This window comes from Henckelia pumila, chromosome 2 (assembly GCF_033568475.1).
Source record: "Henckelia pumila isolate YLH828 chromosome 2, ASM3356847v2, whole genome shotgun sequence".
In the NCBI taxonomy this organism is placed as follows: domain Eukaryota; kingdom Viridiplantae; phylum Streptophyta; class Magnoliopsida; order Lamiales; family Gesneriaceae; genus Henckelia; species Henckelia pumila.
The window spans coordinates 135374146-135400717 of NC_133121.1; the positions used below are offsets into that span (position 1 = coordinate 135374146).

The 26572-nt window shown below is 38.1% G+C and overlaps 5 protein-coding genes across 5 annotated transcripts; 1 reads left to right on the forward strand and 4 right to left on the reverse strand.

The window, feature by feature from the left end:
• Window positions 1–245: 245 nt before the first annotated feature.
• On the reverse strand, window positions 246–3052 carry LOC140879421 (peptidyl-prolyl cis-trans isomerase CYP20-1-like). The gene is made up of 7 exons (XM_073283121.1): window positions 2896–3052; window positions 2385–2463; window positions 1838–1885; window positions 1727–1750; window positions 1078–1260; window positions 860–935; window positions 246–647 (listed from the first exon to the last, which is right to left on the reverse strand). The coding sequence occupies exons 1-7, from the start codon at window positions 2962–2964 to the stop codon at window positions 509–511; spliced, it is 618 nt and encodes a 205-aa protein (XP_073139222.1). The 5' UTR covers window positions 2965–3052; the 3' UTR covers window positions 246–508.
• Window positions 3053–3813: 761 nt separating this feature from the next.
• LOC140878473 (RING-H2 finger protein ATL63-like) lies at window positions 3814–4260 on the reverse strand. The gene has a single exon (XM_073282072.1). It carries the CDS (start codon window positions 4258–4260, stop codon window positions 3814–3816), a length of 447 nt encoding a protein of 148 aa, XP_073138173.1.
• Window positions 4261–4843: 583 nt separating this feature from the next.
• Window positions 4844–9448, reverse strand: LOC140879957 (protein SMAX1-LIKE 6-like). Its single transcript, XM_073283953.1, has 3 exons — window positions 7975–9448; window positions 6941–7181; window positions 4844–6818 (listed from the first exon to the last, which is right to left on the reverse strand). The coding sequence occupies exons 1-3, from the start codon at window positions 9162–9164 to the stop codon at window positions 5046–5048; spliced, it is 3204 nt and encodes a 1067-aa protein (XP_073140054.1). The 5' UTR covers window positions 9165–9448; the 3' UTR covers window positions 4844–5045.
• A 7067-nt stretch (window positions 9449–16515) lies between these two features.
• On the forward strand, window positions 16516–17702 carry LOC140881444 (probable pyridoxal 5'-phosphate synthase subunit PDX1). The gene has a single exon (XM_073286767.1). It carries the CDS (start codon window positions 16627–16629, stop codon window positions 17557–17559), a length of 933 nt encoding a protein of 310 aa, XP_073142868.1. The 5' UTR covers window positions 16516–16626; the 3' UTR covers window positions 17560–17702.
• A 1836-nt stretch (window positions 17703–19538) lies between these two features.
• LOC140882166 (uncharacterized) lies at window positions 19539–26107 on the reverse strand. Its single transcript, XM_073287973.1, has 11 exons — window positions 25941–26107; window positions 22807–25287; window positions 22573–22702; window positions 22382–22470; window positions 22048–22280; window positions 21818–21904; window positions 21630–21729; window positions 21334–21538; window positions 21126–21255; window positions 20542–20599; window positions 19539–20447 (listed from the first exon to the last, which is right to left on the reverse strand). Exons 1-11 carry the CDS (start codon window positions 26022–26024, stop codon window positions 20304–20306), a joined length of 3741 nt encoding a protein of 1246 aa, XP_073144074.1. The 5' UTR covers window positions 26025–26107; the 3' UTR covers window positions 19539–20303.
• Window positions 26108–26572: the final 465 nt, after the last annotated feature.

Genomic DNA, 26572 nt, shown 5'->3' on the forward strand with positions numbered 1-26572 from the left:
TGTATTGGTTGTACCTCTAGTATTATTCTTAAAGTTAGAACAATTATTATGTCACCATTTTGCCCGCGTAATTTTCGAAGTTACGCCACCACCACTTCTCAGCAAGCACGTTTTTTTTCACGTCCTTTTTGCAGGTACCAACTAAATTTTCTTCTACTGTCGTGTTCGTGTCCACTATTTCAGTGGACAAGTTTTGTACGCCAGCTGAAAGGACACCACTCTAAAATGTATCCAAGGATTGACAATTACCAAATCATCTGTAGTTTCAGATTAAATGCTAAATGTACACCCTTATAATTAACCTCAAGGATAGTACATGAAATTTTCAGATAATAAGAGAATTTAGGAGCTTACGGCTACGAATTTAAATGTTCGAGCTCACAAATGTTTGCAACTTATTTGAAACAATGTTCTATATATGGTTTCAGCTGAATAATTTCTGATAAATAAGGTTCAAATTGAGGTAAGAAAGACACAGAGTAAAGCCTTCTAAGGATGCATGAGCTAATTATAAGGGGAGTTCGCCACTGTCAACTATTACGACTTTGCTTTTTGGCGTTCCACTCTGCTTACCTTCAGCTTCCATTTTATATACCACATCCATTCCAGATAGGACCTTCCCAAAGACAACATGACGACCATCCAACCTGTTGAGTGTCAAGTGAAATTGGCAATTTAGCATCAAATATAAGATGCAGAGAGAAGATCACAAAGGCGGTATGAAGTGAAGCAGAACAATTAGGTCTAGGTATATGTCTCAATTAGCACCAGATGAAGATTATATGAAGTTAGAACTATTGGTTGATATTAGAGATGAAAGAGTGTTGGTATGAATGAGAACAAAAGAGTAGGTAAATACCAGCTGGTTGTCACGGTTGTGATGAAAAACTGGGAGCCATTGGTGTCAGTCCCAGCATTTGCCATTGACAAAAGTCCTGAAAACCAAATAAAGGGTGTCATCAACATCAATGCTGCTAATAGTTTTTTAATACTTGGTAAATTTGATGCCTTAAATGGAACGGATTTGTGCAGATGTTTTCAATTCTCTGGATTGGTCCAGAGTAGGCTTTAACATACCAGGTCCAGTGTGCTTGATTTTAAAATTTTCATCAGCAAACTTCTCCCCGTAGATTGATTCCCCGCCTCTTCCATCACCCAAAGTAAAGTCACCTCCTTGAATCATGAAGCTGGGTATGATTCTGTGCATTGCGCTTCCCTTGTAATGCAGAGGCTTCCCTTGTTTCCCAGTTCCTTTCTCCCCTGAATTCAGAATACCATAACCATAACTCCATGCATGCAAGTATTCAGAAAACCACGAAAACCTTCATGCATAATTGCAAACGGAAAAAGGTAGTATTTTAAATGATTCACTAGTATCTTAGCATATTCTTTCATCTATTAACTTCATCCAACGGTAGTAAAAGGAAATGACACATGTGATCATCAGGTTTTCTGGCTCCACCTTCACATGCATGCACTTAACATCAGAGTCAATGGTTATCAGTAGTAACATCCAAAAATTGGTAAGGTAATATTACTGTCTTATCTACAGAGATCAGAGATCTTTTATCCATTGTGCTTTATTTGATACAAGTTTCAAACTTTCAGCGAGCTTAAGAATCACTCGAAGACATGGTAAAAACTTCATAACAAGACCTCCATCTCATTTTTTCGAGGACCTCACAATGATTATAGAATACATCATGAAAGGTTGAAACTACAGTACCTGTGCACAAGGCTCTAAAATTTTCTGCAAGAGAAGTAAAAATCAGCAATAAACACGTCAGTGGTGCTGGAGGCCTCTGCGGCAGTTAATTCAAAAAGAATGATATCTTACCTACAGTCTTAGGAACGGTTTTACCAAAGAGGCCCATTGTAACACGCCCTGACAAAAGGGATTCATAAATTACTTTTCAAAAGCAAGAAAGAGCGAGAGAAATGCTGTTAATCTTCCACATAGAAGTTAGCATTAAATGAAAAATATTGAAAATATACTATATTTGCAAACGATAGGGGGACTGTGCCAATACCTCCCTAGTAAGAAACATCCAGAAGAAAAATATTACTTGAATTTGGATTTTCAACCAAGTTTGGAAATAACAAAGCCATATTATACATGATCCACATGATTAACCATTACATCACATGAAAACCGATTATCAAAGTCCACTGATTCTAACCGCATTCAAATACAGCGTAAATAAAAAGTTCTTTCATCAGTAGACAACACCAGGGATAGTGGATTCAAATGGTTTTTTCGAAAGTCAGGACAAGATTGAGCGAGTTGGTCAATGTTTCAACCATAATTTTGATGATAACAAATAAACACAACCAACTTCATTGAAATCAGAATAAAGTGACGTCCATGGAGAATTGGATCATACCAGCGGGTTTCCCATCAATCTCAATATCAAAGAAAACTTTATGAGTCACTTCCTTCAAATCTTCCTTCGACTTCTTCGCCTGCAGGAGTAAACATACCAGATAACATCTACCAAAATAACAAGTTACACAGAGAGAAGAGCAATCCCCTCCATTATAAATATACAAATATAATGTGTAAGTTTTTTCCTTCAAAACTTATTAACATTATACATCACCTCAACCAAACTCATAGATCTCCGTTGGCAACATTTACAATAACAAAAAAAATCCATGATAATCAATCAGATCTGTGACCTAATTTCCCCTTTACCATATAATCCCCTTACCAAATACCAGATCAGCAATAAATTACCGTTTGGAAGGCACTGAGATGATAAAAATCGAATAAAATGTGCGATTCCAATATACATACGTCCATGAAAACAAATTATAATCATTTCATGGACACTCACGGGCAAACACGAATGAAAAATTCTCAAATATTAAAATATCAATGGATTAGAAAAGAACCTGACTGCTTGAAAAGCTGAAGAACAGTAGAGCACTTAAAAGTAGAAGAATTGAGCAATTTTTCGCCATTTTCTCCACCAAAATTTTGCTTCTGTTGCTGAAGAACGTGAGGGTTTATTTAGGTTGAGTCACTTGAGCGGTACCTACAGATCAAAGAGCGATAAAAATAATCAAATATTTTGATAAATGGGAAGTTAAAAATAATACTTTTTTTATAAAATGTTTTTATAGAATTTTTCAAGTTGTATAATTAAAAATAATTAAGAAAATATTAGACAACTATCCCATAAAAATATTTCAATTCTCGATAAACTTGTATTTTTTTTTAAATTCTAAACTTAAATATATCCAAATATATATCTCATTTATTTTTTTTATAAAAAAAATACTTTGATAACACAATTTTAAAAAAAATAATATAACCAATATTTTACAAAAATCTTATCTAAACATATATTTTATTTTTTTGATATAAATTAATTCTATGGATTGTTTATGATACCAATTTTTCAAACTTGGATGTTGGAATGAAATGCAGATAATTATTACAAACATGAACTCAAAATAGTTAGATGAGATCTTAGCATATGAGTAATACCCAAATCATAAATTCAACGATTCGTATTTTTACATAAAGGCGTAATTAGATTGAAATTTACCCTCAAAATAATAGTTACCGATAATTTTGAAATATGAATTCAAATTTGTCGTGTTGTCATTGAGTTCTCGTGTTCATGAAATTACACATAGTGATTAAACTTTCTTTGCTTAAGTTTTGGCTTTACTAACATCAATGACATATTTTTAAGCTATCATGTCTTACCAAAAAGGATCAAATTATTTTGGAAAATAAAACACTATGAAATGTACATAATTAAAAATTTTATTTATATAATAAAGTCACAACTCTCTATAATTTCATTGATTCTCTATGCTCGGAACCTCAACTATTACCTCCAATCTATTGGAAACCTCACCACTCATCTCCCTCAAATCTGAAGACCTCTGAGCTGATTCTTGCGGACCCACTCCATCCTCCGGCAGCAGCGATGACACTTGCACGGCCGACGCTCGACACATCGGGCACGTCGTATGCGTGTGCAACCACATATCAATACACTCGACATGGAACGCGTGATTACAAGATGGCAACCTCCTCCCAACTTGTCCATCCTCGAATGCACTCAAGCAAATCACACATTCCAAGCCATGACATTGCTCCACCTCTTGCTTCTCTTCTTGAAATACAAATCGCGGTATCGTGGATATCACACAAGACTCAAGACCCTTCCTGAGATTCTGGACGCGGTTGTTATTCACATTTACAAGAAAGCTGCCGCGCGAATGTATTCGAGCCCCTATCATGAGGATTCGAGGGGTTCGATTTGTTTGATCACCAACTTGAGGTAAGAACTTGTTGGCATACAAATGTAACCAAAGAAAGAACAGAAATACTAAAAGCAACCATACAATCACAAAAATGATCATGCTAGCTAACTAGTGCCGTTGAATGCAAGATGTGCGTGATTGTGCGCATATATGGATTCGATGGCCTAATAATCAAGAAAACAGATGGGCCATAACGAAACAAATTAAGGAATGGTAAAGCTTGAATGCTATATTGATAAGGGTTTGTGTCAAAACAAAAATAAAGGATTAATAAAGGTAGTAATTAAAAATTTGTTGCCTATGTCCCGTGTATAAATGAAAGAGCACAATATTTCTTCATACAAAACAGATTCCTGCGCTTGGTAGGCTGAAATTGAGATCCCGTGAAAGGGAGGTTTTTGGGTTGGTTGTGTTTTTATTTGTTTATTCATGCTTTTGGAGTACTTAGTAATTAGCATCGTAAAACTCACTTTATTGGGATCAAATAAAGTCAAACGAATATATGAGGCTTTGAACCATATAACCAAATTTGTAGAGATCACATATTTTATTTATCAATTACTCTTTATAATATCTAGCGATTACACAAACACACAATGTAATACATCATTAGGGAGAATAATTTTGATTATCAACTAAGAATGCTGCAAGAAACCTTATACATACATCACAAAACAGGTATCCGAGATAACTCATCTTGAATATATACTCTAGAATTGGAAACATTATACATACATCACAAAACACGTATCCGAGAAACATCAGTGTACAATTACTCTTGCAGGGAGGCACACTCCAGGAGCCTGCTCTTCCACAACAAGGCCATCACATGCAGCTAACTTAAATACAAAATCTGGAGTGGCGTTGTACCTTTGTCGTGCTTTCTTTACGCTCGGAAGAAGAACTTGTTCAATCCAATCTTCCAAAGCATTTTCCCTCTCAATTAACCAAGCTGCAGCTAGTATTTGAATCATAACTTCTTGATCAATTTCCAGTAAAATTTTGGTTCCAACTGTTCTCTGTAATCTGACATCAATGTCCTTCAATATTTTCTTTGCAAGAGAATCAAAGTCAAATGGTTTGAAGACCACGTTTTCATCAACATGAGTAAGCAATTCTTCCAACCATACTTCCGAATTTTCGGAGTTACCACTTTCACCATCGCTTCTACAAATATCAATGTCCTCTTCCGTATCCTCAACCGGTAAATTTAAATCAATAATGGATCTCGAAGATTGGCGCGAGCGTTTTGATGTCACAGACTCGGTAGACTCGGGATTCATCAATTTCCTTTTATGCGTACCGTTGCTCGGAGTAACTGAAACCCTTGTTGGACTTTTGATATTTCCGTGGACAGATCCAATCAAAATTTGCATTTGCAGATTTCTGGCCTGTAATATTTTTTCTTCAGAAAATTCAGATACCGCTTCGCTAAAAATAAGATCTTCACCAGCCTTTAGGACCCTTGAAGCAATGACAAAGACAACTTTGTTGATACTGATGTCTCTACCATGGGAATCCGAAAATTTTCCAGTTTTGACAGCTTGAGATAAACTATTCTGGACCAAGAAATCTGCCTCTTCTATGTTTTCAAGAAGTATAACAGAAGAAGGACGCTTGCCCAACTCTTCAGCAAGGCAATCAACTATCATTTTCCTTTCAGACTTCATGTCATGATATGTTGAATCACAACTATAAAATAACGAGCCAGTGTTAGAGAGGCTAGTCGCATCCTGAGAGCTCAGATCCAAAGATAGAAAGTGCTCCGATCCACCAAAAACTATCTCAGCAAGTGTGGCGGCTATCTTTCTCTTAGCCATTTTATCAGGTCCTAGAAAGCTAAGCCAATGATTTCCCTTTTTTGGGCATTGATGCCTTGAATCTCCATCTCTACAACAGAATAAAGTTCGACCAATAGTTTGAATGGCTTCAAACTGCCAGCAAAATTTTTGAGCGAGAATTTTCCACGGGTATTCAAGGCCTTTTGTATATGTTTGCTTTTCTTGACCGGAGGTGGGGGTATTCTCATGGGTTATAGGCAATTTACAGAAACTATGTCCTTGCAAGTTGGGTCTACTTCTTCCTTCTCTATTAGAAGCATAAAGTGTTCCAAGCCCCAAATCAGTGGTCAAAGAACTGTCAGAGGTAGGAAAGTCCCTCTGTTGCTGAGAACAGGAAGGGTTTGGAAGATCAGCCATCTCCAAGCTTTGTACTGGTAGCTCAACTTGTACATTTGCACCATATTCCAGTGTATTTGAACTAGAAAATGTTGGCTTTGAGGAAAAGCGATTTGGCAATTCTGAAGGTACGCCAGGACTTAGATTAGGGAGTCTGCTTCTACTTGATACTGAACCGATCTGAAAACTGTCTTTCCTAGTAGGAACATTATGAGATGGTGGGATACTGAAATTATGCAACTTCGCATCAGAAATAGTTTCTTGAGTACAAGTGCGATGAAGCTGCTGGCAGATGCCATTCCATTTTCTACGCAGCGCCATAACTCTAAAATCCAAAAGAGTTTTGTCATCTTGAGCCTGCACTGAAATGAGAGAGACGTGTTTAAAAGACCTAGTATCGACTCAGAAACATAGTTTTAATTCGTTTTTTACTTGTATGAAACGAAATAAAAAATGTCAGAATTTCATGGAAGACAAACCTCTACTGGATGTGATCTCTTGCTTGTCTCGCAGCATTCAGCCATTGGCAACCAAGAAGATAGACTAGTTGCGTGATAATCTGCACCAATGGCTGTTCCCTTCAGATCGAAAACTTCTTTCTCATATTTTTCATTGCATAAGTTGCAAAGGCTTGAGGATTGGGTCGCATGGGAACCTCGGGTTTCTTGTTCTGATGGCATGGGAAAGAACCCACCAAATGGTACAAATGACCCCATCAAGCTAGCATAAGTTTGAAAAATTAACATGATGAGTCAGAAGTAAAAATGCATAGATGTACAATGAGAAACCAATGCAACTAATGCGCAAAAACATAACATGGAGCTTGCGGAAAATGAAGGCCATCTTCTGAAACTGGAACTATTGCAAGTAATTCGAGTTTAAAATTACAGGTCAAATTTATATTCCGAATGCGGTCAGAAAGATCACTAGTTCCACTTAAATATTTCACGGGAAAAGTATGATTTCAAAGCAAATTTGATGGCTTTCGGCCTATCCCAAACATATCCCAAAGAATTATAGAGCAAATCCTAACCATTTGTACAATCAGGAACAAATGCTAATATTGGGTTAAAAGTTATACTCTGAACTAGTCTATAAAAGTTTATAATACATGCTGATTAAATTTTTCTTTACACACGCAGAGGATAAATTATCACGCTCAGCATCTGTCAAGCCTTAGAGTGAAATAAACATAATGAACACCGAAAGATCACAAGCAAATATCACGTTAGTAAACAAGCAAAAGTGGAGAGCCTATTTTTTTCAGAGAGAATCGACAATGATGCATCTACTTCTCTCGACTCGTCCATTTATAGCAGAAAGATTCGTTATTTTCTTGAATGTTGTGCACCAAAGTGACTTTCCACAATCATAGTTTTAGCCCTCGGTCCCTTATTGACCATTTGCTGCCTTCCCCGGAGTGTTTATAGTAGTTGATGTGCATGAACACACTGACAAGTAGAAGTGTAACGAGCTTCGAACACGTGCTTCAAAGAAACAAAGTGAAACAAACCTCGATTTAAAAAATTTTCCTCCACTTGCGGAAATGTTGGAAGAAGTAATGGGCAGCAGATGCAGATCCAAGTCTGTGTCAATACAAGGAAACCGCTCTAATAGTTTTTTATAATCATCACCACCTGCCAAGAAACCAATCAACCACAATTTCCCATTTGAGCTGCTCAATAAACTTTTCAGCCGTGATATCAAAATATTCACAGAATTCAAAGATTCAGCATCCACAAAAGGCTTAAGATCACCACAGTTCACAATCATCCCAGTTCCATGGCAATTCTCAGACATGTCACCCACCTCTTTGAACTTAAATTCCATCATTTCTTCACTTAAATCTTTGTTGATGAACCTAGAAAACTCATGGTCGACTGAGATCAAGCTCAGCCCATCAATTTCTTTGGGCAAAAATCCAGTTTCACCCTTCTTCAAACCTTCTATGAAGTTCCGTAACGCATCTTTAGCACAAACACCAATCATTAGTGGATTTCTCATATTTCCCTTCACAAGAATTTCACCAACTCGTCTTGAATTATCGTCGCCGGTTTCTGTAGCACTCTTGCGCAATAGGAAATTAGGTCCGCGATCTTTCGATTCTAAATCGCTCATACCCCACGGAAATAGAGGCGGGCAGCGAGGAATCATCGAGAATCTCGACATGGTGAGCGGGTTTATAACAGCCAACTTGAGCTCGTTGGTTCGAAAACCAGCATCAGAGAAAACCCTACTAACGATGGGATCATCCAAAATGGAGACTACAAAATGCCTCAATTCAACTTTGACAACAGAAATTGAAGTCTGAGTCGAAGAATTCGAATTCAATTGCTGCTGATACAGATGGAAAGTGTCGGGATGCCGTCTCTGATTGGCTTGGGACCTCTTGATCGCAGCCATCAAAGAATTCGAAACCGGCGGATCCTCCCCGTACGATTTACAAGCGGAAACCTTGTCGAGGGCAACTCCAACACATAACTCGAGAGCCCGGAAATGAAGGCGTGACGGGCACGCGCCGCTCCTGCCGCGTGAACACGCTTCCCGGAGACTCGAGGACGGCAGAGCTAGCAAAGCAGAGATAGCGTGTAACGACGTGGTCTGCGCGTGGCTCCGCCGCTTAGCCACCGCGACGGCATCATCTAAAGTAGCCGCAGCCTCCTCCGCTAAGCATTGGCGCGCTACGCTCACCGGCGTAGGCATCGCCGGCAAACTTATCCGTACGAAATATCTATATTTTATATGTAAAAAATAAAAAAATTAAAATACCCTCGCTGTCGCTGGGTATAGCAAAATTATGCCCCAAAAAAATAAAATAAAATTCAAGTAAAATATTTTAATGGCAAAAAAAAAATCTTTTTCCCTGCCCTTTTGGTTCTTTCTTCTCATATACTAATATATTCAAATAAAATAGAAAGTAGAAGTGGCAGAGAAGACAGAATTTAAGCAGGTGGGCCCACTCACCAAGAACAAATGGCGAGCATATATTCTGCATCAACGATAAAGAAAAAAATATCTTATTATTATTATTATTATTATTTTTTCATTATTATTTACAAAACGGGTCACGGATCTTTGGCCCAATACCAGGTGGATTGAATCAGCTAGGTCCTTTCAAAAATAAAATAAAATAAAATATTCTACGTAAATTCGAACTCACATCTTTTGTCTATTGTTTGTTTCTCAGAAAGTAGAGGTATATGTCACTTTATTTCAAAGTTCATGTTATTTCATTACAGTGGTGGCTATTTGGTACTTATGAGTAATACCTTTATACATATTAAATTAGAAAAAATCATAATTTTATCATAGAAAATTATTATAAAAAAAATGATAATTACCCATCAAAAGAAGTAATCGAGAGACGCCGCCCATGTCTAGAAAAAAAAGAGTTGTACGACGTGTTTGAATTGTGTCCAATAATGTCTTTTTCGTATCTTTTTAATTTATATTTTCCATTTCAATGCTTTTCATCAACTTTCTACACACGCATAATGTTTAAAAGTTAGTGGACTGGATTGTACCTTCGGGGTTGGGTTCCGTTCATAAATGCTTTGACACCAACCTTTTTCTTTAGGTCCATGGTTAGGGTTTATTTAACGTTTCGATGTTTCTCGACTCGACTGTATGGTGTTTCTCGACTTATGGTTGAAATGAGATCTTAGATTCAATATTCAATTATAACAAAATATCACGATATCAACTACAAAAACTTTTGTTAACAGCCTTAATTATGCTAATACAAAGTCATGATGTATAAGTTTTTGCGAAAAATGGATTAACTAATTAACTCTATCTAGCTTTAAGTTGGATTCGAGCAAACCTTTAGCTAAAACAGATCGATTAAGTTTGCTTCGTGAGGATAAAAATGTGATGACCCTCACTGGATATGGTTTAATTTTTTTTTTAAATAAAATAAAATCAAATCAAATATAATTTACTGAAATGTTATGAAATAAAACTTTTGTTATAGTATAATCCATGAATGTAATAACATGACATATTATGATACATTATATTGCTATGTTAAATATAGAGCGATAAATAAGGAATGTCATTGACATAAGGGTAATATTTTTTAATGAAAGATTAAATAAGATATTCGTCTTTCACAAAATTGACATGTGAGATCGTCAAATAAGATTTTTTGTTTAAAAATTTGTTAATAACAATTGGTTCATTATCCCATGATACTCCTTTTTTTTTTTTTTTTTTTTACGTGGGAACCCGCAGCCGTTATCTTTCGGTGCGCTCTGAGTAAACCTCCGGACTAACACAATAGCCTACAAACTACGGGTGGAAAATATATATTTTTTTTTTTTACATGGGTTTGTAAGTCTTTTACGAGAGGCGTTTATGTCAATTCATCTAAAAAACAATGATTTTATTTTACTTATATATCACTGACTCATGTGCGACACCATTTGCATCATGAGGACCTTGCTGAATAGAACCTTAATTTAGAAGTGCTCGACCATGATGTTTTGATAACCGAGACAATACGAGCATCATTGTGAAAGGCAACAACTGATGAACAATATTAACTGCACACAAAACATTTGTTTCTAATAATCATTGTTGTAAGTGAAGGTTGATAACGGTTAAATGGCTACATGAACTGCATAAAGTTCTCCTAGCAATGCAGCAAATCAACACAATGATATATTGGAATATATTGTATATTTATTGTATATTATGTTTCTTATTATCTTGTAATCATTTATTATTTGTAATCTTTATCTTTATTTAGTCTTTATTGTTGTATATAAACATCCAATGTAATTATTTTGAGATATATGAAAATATTATTCTCTCATTAATTTCTACATGATATCAAGAGCACACGGCCTACGCCAATAAACTTTATCCCTAGCCTCCAGCCGCCGCCGTTATCTCGTCACAAAAAAATCTTCCTATTTTTTTTTCGATCGACTCTATGACTGCCACCGACACTGTTTCTTCTCCAATCTCCTTCAATGTTGCTGCCCACGGGCCCTTGAAGCTCACCTCTTCGAACTACCTCTCTTGGCGACTGCAGTTCACGACTTTCCTTACAGGTCATGATCTACTTGACTTTATTGATGGCTCTCATCTTTGTCCGGCCAAGACTATCACCACCGCCGCCACTCACTCTCTCAATCCTGAGTATACATCCTGGATCCGCCAAGACCAGTTGATCCTGAATATCATCATTGGATCGCTGTCTCCTTCATTGATTTCGTTTATTGCAACTTCTACCACCTCTACTTCCGCCTGGAACACTCTTGCCCTCACCTATGGTAAGCTCTCTCGTGGTCGCATCACTCAACTCAAGACGCAACTTCGAAATCCGATAAAGGGCTCTCAGTCCATTACTGAATTTATGCAGTTCATTAAATCCAAAGCTGATGAACTCGCTCTCATGAATGCACCTCTTGATATTGAGGACCTTACCATCAAGGTTCTCCATCGTCTGGATGATGACTACAAGGAACTCGACAATGTCATCCAGGTGCGGGACACTGCAATCTCGTTTGAGGAGTTACATGAAAAACTCCTCAATCATGAAGCTCATCTTACTGCTCGCCAGGATGCTACCATCCCCCTTCCAGCCACGACACTATCCTCTGCCCGCTCTAACGGCTCCTACCACCATCCACCGTCTGGCACCATCCCGCAACCCACTGCCGTCAGCCGCCATCCTGGCTCCTGGCCCTCTCGGCCGCCGCCGAATCCCAACCAGTCGACGCCTGGTCAGCGTGCGCCGTGCTCGTATCTCGGGCGCTTCCAGCTCTGTAGTCGTCCTGGGAAACTCTGCCCGCCGTTGTCCTGATTTTCAGTATCTGCCAGCTTCTGTACCTACGCATGCGTCTCACCCTTTCCTGCCAGCCTCCCATGCTGCTGCCTACACGCTTACCCCATTCTCTCCATCTGACTGGATCCTTGATTCTGGTGCCACTCACCATGTGACGTCTAATCTTTCCAATCTCTCCATGCATGTTCCCTATGTTGGCTCTGATGGTGTTGTGGTTGGTGATGCTGTTGGCCTTCCTATCACTCACACAGGTTGTCTCTTACGGCCCTCTACTTCGTGCTCCCTGAAGTTCACACATGACCTTAGTGTTCCTTTCATTAATAAACAACTTTTATCCGTCTCTCAACTTTGAAAATCTAATGATATTGTTGTTGTTTTATCTTCCACTGCCTTTCAGATAAAGGATCCTCAAACCGGGGCCATTCTCCATCAAGGTCCACTTAAGGGGCGGTGTGTAGTAGCCCGTACCCAAAATTAGTGATTTAGCGTAATCAAATCATTAATCCTATTAAGTAAGAGTAAACGTGATTAAAAGAAACTCTTAATGGATTATCGGAGTCCGGAATTGGATTCAGAACACTTGAAAATGGTTTGAAGGTTGTCGAGTTTGGAGGCTCCGAAGTTAAGGATCGGACGGTCCGAAGTCAGGGTTCGGACGTTCCGAAGGGTGGTTCGGACGCTCCGATCTTGCTGCCGAAAGTCGTCATGGATGACATCATCATGCTGACGTAAGCAATGACGTAATATTGGGATCGGACGATCTGAAGTCGAGATCGGACGCTCCGATCGTGTTCGGACGCTCGAAAGTCCAGTTCGGACTATCCGAACTCCGTCTATAAATAAGAGAGCCGAGATTCAGATTTAGACGCACCAATCACCTCTTCTCTCTCAATTCCTTAGTCTTCCAGCTCAGATCTAGGGAATTCTAGGCGTCCCGTGGGGAATACAGAAGTGGCATAGTGATCCAGGCGTCGTAGCGGAGCTGTAGCCTAGATTTGAGGCACTCAACAGCAAAGGGCTAACGACGGACGAATGTATAGCTTTTGTCCTAAAAATATTTAGGAGTATGTTTTAGCTTAGTTAAGGATTTTAGAGCACTTTAATGATAGTAGTATCATTTGGCAATGTAGAGCAGACTATAGGCGTGGACCTAGAGTTGGTAGAGCTTGCACTGATTTGAGGTACGAAAGTACTGTTCGAGATATCCTGACTGAGTATGCATGTATTATGTGACTGCATGGTTTATATGTCATTGATTTATGCTGCATTCATTTGCATATTGAGCTATCTCCTTCGAGATGTCTGTTAGTAGGGTTATTCTCTATTCTGTTAGTGGTTGGACTTCCATCGATTTGGGTCCGACATATCTACTGGTATTATGGTATGAGAGCCACCTCCTGAAGCGACGACACAGCGTGCTACATACCAGGGCCCGGTCTATCTCTGTTATCTGATCCTTGACCTCGAGTTTATAGGGAGTTCACTTTGCATGCATGTATACTCATACTCTCGTACTGAGCGTTTTATGCTCATGTCTCGTACTCTGTGTTTCTGGACACCCTATTCCATGGGGCAGGTTTGCGATTGGATGAGGCGGGTGGATCCAAGAGGGGCTAGGCAGTGGTTGGCCAGCTGGAGCTTCGTCTAGGTTTTATTTATTTTGTTTTGGGTTGATACAGCTATTCGATTTGGTTGTATATTATTTGGATAAATTATAGATTCCTTTCCTTGGGATTGTATTTATTTATGGTTTCCGCAAGTTTATTCTGATATCTGTCTTATTAAGATAATTGCATGCCTAAGTTCTGTTTAGTAGGTGATCCGGGTAAGGGTCACTACACGGTGTTTACTTCTGGTCTGCATCCACGCCTTCTTCACCACTGGCATTCTCGTCCTCTGTTATGTCCTTGCCTGTCTGACACAGTCGTCTTGGTCACCCATCTGATCGAGTCTTATGTCAGTTAGTTGTGTCTAAGTCATTATCATCTTTGAGTTCTCCGTTGCGTCAATTTAATTGTAATTTCTGTCAGTGCAATAAAAGTCATAAATTACCCTTTCATGACTCATCTATTTCTTTGGAATTTCAACTTGATTTAATTTTTTCTGATGTTTGGACTTCGCCAGTTCTTTCTTGCAATAGTTATAAATAATATGTTATATTTGTTGATCATTACAGTAAATATATATGACTTTATCCCATAAAACAAAAATCAGATGTTCTTTTTGTATTTCGATGTTTTAAATCTCTCGTCGAAAAACGGTTTAATCGTCCTATTATCACCTTGTACACTGACAATGGTGGTGAATTCCTAACCTTTAAAGAATTTCTTGGTTTGCACGGTATTTTTCACCTAACCACACCCCCTCACACTCCTGAGCAAAATGACTACTCCGAATGTCGTCACCGTCATGTTGTCGAAACAGGTCTTGCCCTCCTTCACCATGCGTCAGTACCTACTCGTTTCTGGCCGTATGCCTTTGCCACTGCAGCTTATCTCATTAATCGGCTACCCAAACACAACCTTTCCTACAAATCCTCTTATGAATGCCTTTTCGCTGCTTCTCCTAATCTCTCCAAGCCGTATATTTGGGTGTCTAGGCTATCATTGGCTTCGCTCCTACGCTCCGCATAAGCTCTCGCACCGCTCTTCTCTCTGTGTCTTCCTTGGTTACTCCCTTACCCAAAGTGTCTATCTGTGTCTTGAGCCTTTCTCTAGCAAAATCTTTATCTCACCTTATGTTGTTTTTTGTTGAGTCTGAGTATTCTTTATGTAATTATTTTTGAGAAATATGAAAATATTATTTTCTTATTAGTTTCTACATAATATTCATAAACTATTTTTATAATTTTTTTAAAACAAAATTCGATGAATTCTGAGTTTTTTTTAAAAAAACAAAAATCATAATTTTATACAAACATCTTTATGGGATGAGATTAGCAGCTAGCCACCTGATGTGCACTTTTTGTGGGCAGCAATGTTGTATAGATGCCATAGAAGCTCGGAAACAAGTATGTGTGATTTCAGCGATTGATTCGTGCAAAGAGTGATATTTTTGAATTGCTTGAAGTCTTGAACCACAATGCAGTGAAAAAAGGGTCATTTACATATAACAATAAATGCTGATTCGTAGCCATAACTTATATATGCCCCCACCATGCCTCATGTCCTTATCGTTTGGATTACAAATGAATTTCATAGTAATGGCGGAGAAAAAAACAAGTCCATATTTCATATTTGACCTGGGTGGCTCTGTCTTTGCCATGAAAATTTCCATTTTCTTTTAAGCTGCTAAACACTTTTTAGTTCCATTTAACTTTTTAGTTCCGTAATCAAATTTAAGATTCCAGAATACGACTCATCGTCAACAACTATCGTCCTCAATTTTTTTAACTAAACAATTTTATAAAATATATCTATCACACACGCTCATATACTATACACTAGCCAACGAAGCACACACGCTGCATGTGTAACATAATACATGAATATTTTATTAGACATGTACGTACATTATTGTACATATGATTTTATTTGAAAATATTTTGTGTTGTCACGGTATTTTAATTTTAATATTATGATTTAAATGACTTAATAGTTAAAATTTATTGTAGAGGAACACTAAATTAAGAGAATATTTATGCAATAATATGTAACAAAATGATGGATGAGAGATTGAGAAACGTGGGAGAAAATTGAGAGAATGATAAAGTTTTTCATATGAAATTATCATTTTGACTTTTTTGATAAAAAAAATAAATAGAAAAGACAACCAAAGATATATTAGTCCACCCACATTAATGATCAAAATCAGTTTTTCAATAAGATTCACCAATTATTAATAGTAAAAATATAATAAAGAAAAGAGATATTATAGAAATATATCATATGAAAGATTATGTAAGAGATTATAGAAATATATTATGTCATCATTATCGAAATTTTTATAAAAGCTTTTGATAAATATCATCATATAATAAAAATTGATGAACAAAAATATTGTAATCCAAGTAGAATCAGTTTTCTTTTTGTTCTCTTGTGCCATGAAAGAAATAATTGGAAGAGGAAATTTTTTATTTTTATTTTATCGAATCCTCTATTCTGAAAATAAAATAGAATTCATTGTATATAAAAATAAGAAATACAGACAATCCATAATAAACAAATAAATAAAAAAGCAACAAAAGTAGCAAGCCATAAAAATATTGAAAATGGATTAATTTATGAACCCCAAGGCCACTCAAGTCCCAATCATTCGACCGCCTTACTTTTGCATATTTCTATATCTTCAATTGCCAATTCCTCTTCACATCTCCGCTCTAGCCCTTCCCTTTGTCTCCTCCGCCGCCACTCCAATTTTTATCCACCGAAAATGTCCGGAAGTGGAGTCGTCACCGTTTATGGCAACGGCGCTATCACGGAGACGGCGAAACAGTCTCCCTTCTCCGTCAAGGTTGGCCTTGCCCAGATGCTCCGCGGCGGCGTCATAATGGACGTCGTTAATGCCGAGCAAGCCCGTATCGCCGAGGAAGCTGGTGCGTGTGCTGTCATGGCCTTGGAACGCGTGCCGGCGGATATCAGGTCTCAAGGTGGGGTGGCGCGTATGTCCGATCCGCAGCTGATTAAGGAGATTAAGCAGGCTGTCACCATCCCCGTCATGGCTAAGGCTCGAATTGGCCATTTCGTGGAGGCCCAGATCCTCGAAGCTATTGGAATCGACTATGTCGATGAATCCGAAGTGCTGACACCCGCCGACGATGAGAACCACATCAACAAGCACAACTTCCGCATCCCCTTCGTCTGCGGCTGCCGCAACCTCGGGGAGGCTCTGCGCCGCATCCGCGAGGGGGCTGCCATGATTCGCACCAAGGGGGAGGCTGGTACTGGGAACATCATCGAGGCGGTGCGCCACGTGCGCTCCGTGATGGGCGCGATCCGCGTCCTCCGCAACATGGACGATGACGAGGTCTTCACCTTCGCGAAGAAGATCCAGGCGCCGTACGACCTGGTGATGCAGACCAAGCAGCTGGGCAGGCTTCCCGTGGTCCACTTCGCCGCCGGTGGTGTCGCTACTCCCGCAGACGCAGCGCTGATGATGCAACTGGGATGCGACGGCGTATTCGTCGGGTCCGGCGTGTTCAAGAGCGGTGACCCAGCACTCCGTGCGCGTGCAATTGTCCAAGCCGTGACCCACTACAGCGACCCGCAGGTTCTGGCCGATGTGAGCTGCGGCCTCGGTGAAGCTATGGTGGGGATCAACCTCAACGATGATAAGGTCGAGAGGTATGCCAATAGGTCCGACTGAAAGTGGAAACGGATAAGAATCCACTCCTATTATTTTTGTCATGTTTTTCTTTCTTCTATTCTTAATGCTCTTTATACTCTTCATAAATCATAAGATACATATTATCATCAGCAATCGAAATTCTCTGAATATGTTTCCCTTTACTTGATGTATGTCCTGCAAAATGTTATATAAATGATGCATGATTTCGGACTTCGAGTAGAGACACTCTGTGCTTATTTATGCCTTTGCTTCATTATCCCCTCAAAAGTTACCATGAAACTATGTACAATCTTCTGGTATGATGGTTACATTCGTATCGAATCATTTGAAATTTTTCTAGGTGCCCTTTGGTGGGGTTAACTATTCCGGTGTCTTATGGTCTGTAATCCGTGCTTAGGAATTTAGTGTTCGAGTTTGGAACTATGCATAAAAAATATATAAATGCCTTTCAAAATGAGCAGCCAGAGGGATTGTTAGTTTTGTCATATTTTGCAAGAACTTGTGAGGAGATGAGGTTATGAAGCTAAATTAGCCTTACCATAAGTGGAGGTGGTTCATTGCTATGCTTCTTCAAATTCATAATAAATATGACCATATATGGGATTTGTGCTCTAAAACTCAGTTGGTGTCATTGACTTATGTTGAGGTTTGGTCGATCCAATTGGTTTAGTAGATATCTGGAAAGTTGGCGCGACTCTTTTTCGCCTTTGTAAGTAGAGGTGGTAGAACCTTGAAGTAGATGTCGAAATCTTTAATTGGGAAGAAGATAGATTGATTACTCATGGTCGATAGAGCATTGGTTTTTGGATTTTTTTTGGATGGTGCTGATGAGAATCGATATCCACATCCTTGGTCACTCCAGCCTTTAAAAACTGTGAGGTTTAATGTCGTTGTATCACTGGATTGTCAGCCAACACTCATATTCCAATGGAAATGGTTCTCGGAAGTTGGTACACCAATACGGTAATCTTGTCGTGTCGTCGCTGCTGCGAGTGTATCATACCACTCGGGGTGTAGATGAACATAATCAAAAAACGATGTCGAATATCGCGGTATATCTATCTGGTAGACTGGTGTCCCTTTCTTTGTGCTTGTTCTATCTAGGCGTCCGTGCTTGTTCTATCTAGGCAAAAATTCAACCTTGCAATAGGTCAAACTAATGAATAATGTGATTTGCATAAGATACTGCCTTTCGTATTAAAATATAATTCTATGTTACAGCCTACAATCAAGATTCTCGAGCACGGAGCCTAAGATATACGTGGAAGGAAATAAGTGAATTTATATCCAGTCCAAATGCATTTTTTTTATTAGGACGATTACATAATATAATCACAAACCAGTTGAAGTTGGGATAATGATAGTGCGATTCGGTTTGGTTGGATAGTTTAGTGATCTATGTATAATTTATCTTATACAATATCGTTTTTCTCGTCATATTATTTATCAATTCATTAATTATTCATCTTATATAATCAAATCATTAATTATTTATCTTACATTAATTAAATTAATATACTTGGATTAGACAATATAATATAATCAATGTTATATTAATAATCAAATCAAATCAATGTTCGGTTCAGAAGGATGATTAATTAATAATATAAGGATTTTAAATTTTATATTTTAATCTAAATTATTATATTATTTTTTATAAATAATATTATTTATATTTTATTTATTATTAAAAAACAAAATAATAATTTATTATTTTTTATATAAAATTTAATCAATCAAATCAAATATTATTATTTATTTATTTTTTTATTATATTATATTACTTATATATGTATTAAACAATACCTATCGCCAAAATTACTCTCAATAGAAAAAAGTGCTGCTAGGGAACTCATCAATAATTAGTGAGAAATATGAATGCGCCGCCGAACAATATAATTTCGAACATTTGTTTATACTTGTATTATCTCGTCCGACCAAGACCTAACAACTTATCTCTATATTTGTAAAGCTTAAAACGATATAAATGAATATATTTTTACATATCAAACAAATTGTATATATTTATTTTTTTTATTTATAAAATATAATATAAAAATATATATATCCGCATCTCCTTTAAACGTTTGCGGTTGAAGAACTATTTGATCAATCAACAATAATAAGAACTACTTTGTTTTTGTTTTTTCCCCATGTTTGTATCAATTAAAATTGGAAATATCAAAATATAGTGTAAATATAATTGTAAGACGAATCTAATAGGTCTAACCCGTTAAATTTCAGATATAGGCCGGATAGGATGTTTAGTTTTAACAGAATAATATATATACGTGTTCTTCTAAATTTTATCGAGTTGGGTCTCAGGTCATAGTGAGCCCGAGCCATTACCATCTTTACTCGAAGAAGAACAAAACAAGGCAACAATTTCGGATCCCACCCAAGGGAGCGAAATGAGCAGGATTTACAGCCACGCTATACGTGATAAATGCTAACATTTCTCGGGAAATTTCATGCCACTTTCAGGCTTGTACCAGAAGAATACATCTAAAGATGAATATTTATGCTCACGGTTGAGGTTTCACTGAAAAAATATGAAGCCCGCGTGTATTTATAAATATCCATCTTTATATGAATTCTTAGCGCAATGTCAGTCGGATATTATCTCATCTACACTGCTTCTCGACCACGTCCAGTTCACAACAAGTGACTATGGAGCCAAAAAAGGAACAAAAAATCAGAGATTATTACTGCGGCGGGCTAAATCAATTTGTCAGAATAAGCTTAGCGTTTATTCCCAAAGCTCAACAGGCTGATACTTTCCTTCGTTTATAGCAGAATTTGAAAAGGTCCTCACTGTGGTTCCCATCAGTGACTCCTACAGGGCACTCCGGTGCTGAAACAGTATCCGGGAAAGGAGTCCAGTTTACACGAGCTTCTTGATCCGCCTGTGCATGCAACTCGCGTCAAAACTTCCATAACAAAACGAAACTTCAAAGATGACGAGAATCAAGAAAAATGGTTCAGAATATTATCAAGTACCAGGATAGCCACCGGAGCCGACCCATGATCATTCATGTTGTCACTACCACTTGTGATGCTGAGTACAAGAAGCACGAAAAATCAGGACTAAAGCTACATCTCACACTTAAAGTTCAAGAATACCAAGTGCATATATGACAATTGAGCTGCACTAGAGACTTGTTAACGAAGACAAAAGTGTTTCATGTGTTTGATGGTCTGCCCCTATATTCATACCAGTTGCCTTTGAGATTAAGATCAAAGATTCATTCGTAATTTAGTCCTACCAAGAACTCTAGTTACCTAAATCTCTAAGAAAAAAATAATAATCATTTTAAAGGTAGTACCCAACTCCTTTCCAAATTTACCAGTAGAACAAGCGCATGAACCCACGATATCAAAACCGAGAATGTGCACTTTGTTTAATAAAATAGAAAACGTCATTTTTCAAAATCTAATAGCTCAAACGATGACATGAACCACAAAAAATATAACTAGAAGCAAGAGTTATGAAAAGTTGCTAAAAACAAAATTATAACGGAGCATAATTGTCAAAACAAGTCAAGCTATGTACTTTTAACCAAAAATAAAGTGAATTGCATTACCATGTACATCCTTGATCCACAGTTTCATTCTTCTCGACTCTGTCATTTTGTAAAACTTCAGAAACGGAACTATTGGCATCCAACTCGGTGACATTTTTGCTTGCATGGTCACTCATTTTTTCCCAAGTTTCTGCAGAAAGATGTATCTCAGATTCTCTGAATAGAAGATGCACACTCTTAAACTAAGTAATACGGGATTTTTAAGTACCTGTTAGTTGGCTTAACTTGGAAGAGCCACTTCTTAAAAGTTTCTGGCAAATAACTGTGCCCTGAAAATCTAAGAAGATATTGTCAAGAAAGTTTAATCGATCAGATTCACTCATCACGGAGAATCCAAATGAAGTGGTCCAAGTGTTAAGAACAGCAGGAACGGCTGGCAAAACGAGCCTCTCCACTCCCAACTCGACGAGTTTCTGTAGAAAGAGTTGGTGAATATTATTAGCAAAGTAAGTGGGGAGAAGACAACAAAACAGAAGGGCCTAAATAGCAAAAGAAATACTGCACCTTCTCAAGTACATTCATCAAAAGGCGACACATTCCAAGTCTACGATACTTAAACCGTGTCGCAATCAGTGGGACTTCTGCCACTTTTTTGCCATGGATCCTGGAGTCAAACAAAATAACAAATTCAGAGTTACTTTAACATATCGAATAAGAAGAATATAATTCAATAATATGCTACCACACAATACCTCACATTGGCTGCAGAAATCAATTCATCTTTGTTCTCCACTAGTACAGTATAAAAACCTTGAAAGTTTAAACGCTTGAGCTTTGACCTGCAATATCAGATAAAGCATTAATTTTATGCAATATAGTGCACCGTGCATAACCTCAAGGCACCGGAATCAGTATATATTCAACATAATTTCTGCGCAATGATCTATTGGAGCATATATATTACATCCGCATGAAATCTCACCTGCTACTAAAGATCAGGTCTTTCATCAGATCCCGTTTACTACCAGGCTCTCTGACTGGTTCAAAACATTCATGCATCACATTGAGAGCAACATTGAGTCTGCTGTACTCCTCAATGTCAGATGCATTATAACAAGTAGAATCTGTTCCATTGTATTTTATTAAGGTCCACGTCAAATTTTCGGAACCCAAAGAAATAGGCTTTCCCAAGATCTCATTCAAACCACAAAATATCTGCAGAAACAGAGAATGAATTTAAAAGTATTCATTAGAGTATTTAACAGAACATGAGTCATTTTCAGCAATTTATGAATCAAATACAGCAAATTAGGCACCTGTTCACATGAATCTTGGCAGAACCAATGTCCGTCAGGATAAGTATCAAGCTTTATAGTCCCTTTATCTCTGAGGCACCCAGTATGATCTACATGAAAATGATAATCAGGGTATGATGTAAGCTCGCCTGAATTGGCATCTTTATTGTGCAAGTACAGGAATGTTACAACAAACCATAAAGCGAACTTACATTGGTGCTCACACTGACTACATATGAGAAACGAGGAATCTGCAAATTGTTCATCGGTTTTGGCAAATCTTCCCTGGCCACAAGTTCCGCAACAGCAGGATGGGCAGAACCAATCACCATCTGGAACTTCCTGAGAATCATAAAACTGAATTTAGCTATACTCAATCACGTTTTATAGAAATAAAACGATGAAGGGTTGATGTTAAATGTGAGATGATTCTATAGGAGAAATACCTTTAAACCAAGGCAATGAGCATGGAAAGATGATGGGCACTGATCGCATAAAAGTAGCTCTCCTCCATAGTGACAGACAGAACATATGCAGTCGTTTTTTCTGGTGTGCCGCTTTGCCTTCTTTTTACTATTCGATTCTGGCCTCAAACTTCGGTTACTATTACATTGTTTCAGTTGCAACCCACACTCCTGCAAAGACATTCCATTCTCCAAGAAAATATTAGCAGCAGGTCGGTGACATGTGCTTCCAGCATGTGCCTCAAATGTACTCATAGCAAAGATCTTATTGCAACAACTACATTTGATCCCTTCACGAGTTATTCTGCCTTCAGCCATTGAAGGCCCATCTCTCCGACCACGATATTGAACTTTTGCTCTCGGCAAAACCATATTATTGTCGATCAACCGCGACAAAGGGGTTTGAGGAGTTTGGCGAAAGAAAGATGCAGCTAATCCCTCAACTCTTTTACTTGACGAAGATATTGAGGTTGAATCTACTTCCTTATCTCTTCTTTCTTCCATTAATGAATGAGATTTCCTTCCTCTCTTGAACAATCTGAAACCTTCAACACGACGTGGTTTATCATGCTTCCTCTTCTTCTGCTGGACTCTGGTTTTATGAGATTCACCACCAAATGATGGAACATGCCCTTTCACAGTAGGTTTATCAAAGGACTTATTCGGTAGCTTCTCAAACGTGCCATTCAACAATGGGACATTTCCCTGACACTCAATGGCAATCGATGGAAGGGCAAGGGCACCACTTTCAATACACCATTTGCAGGCTGACCGCAGAGAATAAAATATTTTTCCTCCAGGTGAGGTGTACCGTAATTCTCTATGGTTTCCTTTTGGATGATAAAAAAAAGACCACCCAAGAGCACACAAGTGTTTTTTTACTTGAAGGGCTTTTAATTTTACGTTCCTATTTGAGCCACCGTGGAAACTTTTATCCTTATATCGTATAAAATAATAATCACTTACTGCTTCTGGGCAGTATTCAGGTTCATTGATTATCATATCAGGAGTGCCAAATTCGGACAACTCACTCAAAGATTGGCACTTTTTACCCAGTGGAAATAAAAGAGCCTCCTCTTGAGAACTTTCCACAGGTTTTTTACTGTACTTAGATGTCAGTGAAAGCACTACAGATTCAGGTGTCAACTCCTGATAATCATGTTTAAAATTTAGACAAACCTTACGAAGTGAGTAGAACAATTCTCCGTTAGGGGAATGATAACGTACCCTCTGCCTCCCCTTATCATTTGCAGACATAATCTTCCAGCCCAAATGCAATAGATGTTTCCTAGCATTTGATATATCAGGACTTTGAGGTATTCGGTTCAGCCTATACATCTCAGTGCACTTATCAATGGCATCGGGACAGAACTCAGCTCCAGGAACCAAGCCAGGCATGGCTGACTGCCACTCAAGCCTCGTCTTCTGCATCGAAATACTGAGCTCTAAAGAATGTGAACTTAGATCAGTACCTAGAGCTACTCTGTTGTTTGAGTCATCTAGATTTTGAGATAAAATTTTCAGAGCAGGAGTAGGAGTAGAAACAGTTATGGATTGTTCATTAACGAGCTTGGTAGAGATATGTTCTAAGTCAATCTGAACTGCAAGTTCTTGGTCCTGACTGAGGAATGCATCATCTAGACCAAAAGCTGGCAGCATTCCTTTACCACCCAGCTGGCATGCACTTTCAGTGGACGGATCTTCAAGAGAATTATGGAAAAGTTGTTTAGATTTCGGAACAGCATCAAAAGCTGCTTCAGAAAAAGTCGACAATGAATATCCTGGCTCTGCATTGTCCCGGGAAGAGTTTATATCTTTCAAAAGATGGTTGACGACTTTCACAAAATTATCACGTAAAACCCCTTGCACCATTTCTTGCCAAACGGACTGTACACAACAAGTCCACTCTTTGAGCTTTTCAAAGCCACTCCTCCCCCTGACTTCATACCAAATTTGCTTCACAGAAACGGGCAGAGGCCCATCCCGTTCGAATTCCTCTATCAGTTCAAGAAACAGCCAGTTACCCCGAGGTTTCCATTCTTCAGTAACCTCATCCCAGTCTTGACTGATGCGCAACTTATCAATGCTTCCGACCATTTCATCACCCATATCAGGGAAAAATATCCTCCGCTGCATGTTTCCATCTACATGGTCAAATATCACACCTTCCCACCATGCATCCTCGTAAAAAAAGTCGACACACTGTCCATAGTGTAGAAACCACGGCTCTGGAACACAAGAAGGTGGCAAAGGCCTTATCACCCCTCGATAATCATCTGATTTCACAATTTTGCCAGTGACAACGCCAGAAACTACAAGAGACACCTCCACATGTTCTACCAAATTATCCGAACCGTCATCACAGAGAATGTGCTCAAACCGAACTGTACGAGCTGAATCGTGGCAACAAATCACTGTCGCAGGGTGCCATGAGCCCAGACACCCCTCCTCCAGACTCCTCACCTGCACATAAATCGCCACGCTAAACAAAAATAACCCAAACCCAAAAAGAGACGGCAAATACAAAATCAAAGAAGTAGACTTTGGAAAAAATGCTATCACCGAACACTAGGGGCATATTTATTCAGACAATCACGACAAATATTTGTAATTTGCTACCGAAAATAGGAGAACAGTTGATGGAATCCATGCAATTAATTTCTAAAATAAGCTATGCATGATCAAATGGCCCAAATCAAGAAAATAATCTAATACATTCAATCCCCTTTGATTCCTTAAATCCGTCATATCTCACTTCCCCCTTGCATGAAAACCAAAACAAAACTCACATGCAACCCAAAATTTCACAAGACATTTTCGTCGTATAAAGTGAATTACAAAAGGAGTGGGTGACCTGGGAGACAATACAATGCAGGTGAAATCAAGAAACGATAACGCACAATTAAACTACTCCATCACTAGCTCTGAAAAAAAACACAACGAACGAGGAAATTTCGAAAAAGTTAATCTTTTTCGATCAAAAGAACCCAGACAATCACAATCTATCGCATACCCAGATAAAAACAAGATCACTCTGCCATCGCTCGATAATAACAACGAGAAGAAAAAGAAAAAGAAAAAGAAAAAGAAAAAGGAAACAGATTATAGGACACTACCTCAACTTTTTCATGCACAAGAAGTTTTCCGTGATTGTTTACCACCGTTCTTCCGCACTCCGATTGCTGAAAATCCGCCGCCATTGCAAAAATTTTTTTCCCCTTTCGTGGTTCGTTGTGAGAATCGGCACTATATGAGGAGTACGAGTTTGATCGGAGTAAATTGCAGTGTGCCACCCCGGTAAATCAGAGTCTTGATTTTTACTACCCCAGGGTTAAATATTTTTTGGGTAGGGATTAAATTTTAATTTTAATATAATGATAATATATTATATATAACTGATAATTTTATTCAGAGTAAAATATATGAAAATATTAGTTTTTGTTTAAAAAATCGCCCAATAATTTGTTTTCCTATAATTTCAGGTCTCCAAATTATATTTATCAAAAAAAAAAAAAAAAAAATCAAAAAGGAAAATTATATGATATCTGGGGATTTGAACAACTTGGGTTCCAAGAAAAAATATGATTTGAGATCCGCTGCCCAACAGATATGTGCCACGTAATTCGCGTGAAATTTATTGACCTTTTCCTATCTGACCGAATTCCTTGTTTATTTTTTTTATTACTCCTTGTCTCGTTCATTTTGTGTTTCACGCAATTAAAAAAGCGTTTAGAAAAGTAATATTTGT

Excerpts from the sequence above, each read along its gene's own strand:
- LOC140879421 (XM_073283121.1), bottom strand. The coding sequence starts at position 2,964 with ATGGCGAAAAATTGCTCAATTCTTCTACTTTTAAGTGCTCTACTGTTC. Across the intron at positions 1,886-2,384 it reads GATTGATGGGAAACCCGCTG|GGCGTGTTACAATGGGCCTC; the intron begins GTATGATCCAAT and ends CCCTTTTGTCAG. Across the intron at positions 648-859 it reads ACAACCGTGACAACCAGCTG|GTTGGATGGTCGTCATGTTG; the intron begins GTATTTACCTAC and ends GACACTCAACAG.
- LOC140878473 (XM_073282072.1), bottom strand. The coding sequence starts at position 4,260 with ATGATAGGGGCTCGAATACATTCGCGCGGCAGCTTTCTTGTAAATGTG.
- LOC140879957 (XM_073283953.1), bottom strand. The coding sequence starts at position 9,164 with ATGCCTACGCCGGTGAGCGTAGCGCGCCAATGCTTAGCGGAGGAGGCT. Across the intron at positions 7,182-7,974 it reads GGAAAATTTTTTAAATCGAG|CTTGATGGGGTCATTTGTAC; the intron begins GTTTGTTTCACT and ends AACTTATGCTAG. Across the intron at positions 6,819-6,940 it reads AGAGATCACATCCAGTAGAG|GCTCAAGATGACAAAACTCT; the intron begins GTTTGTCTTCCA and ends ATTTCAGTGCAG.
- LOC140881444 (XM_073286767.1), top strand. The coding sequence starts at position 16,627 with ATGTCCGGAAGTGGAGTCGTCACCGTTTATGGCAACGGCGCTATCACG.
- LOC140882166 (XM_073287973.1), bottom strand. The coding sequence starts at position 26,024 with ATGGCGGCGGATTTTCAGCAATCGGAGTGCGGAAGAACGGTGGTAAAC. Across the intron at positions 22,281-22,381 it reads GCCAAGATTCATGTGAACAG|ATATTTTGTGGTTTGAATGA; the intron begins GTGCCTAATTTG and ends CTGTTTCTGCAG. Across the intron at positions 21,905-22,047 it reads GACCTGATCTTTAGTAGCAG|GTCAAAGCTCAAGCGTTTAA; the intron begins GTGAGATTTCAT and ends CTGATATTGCAG.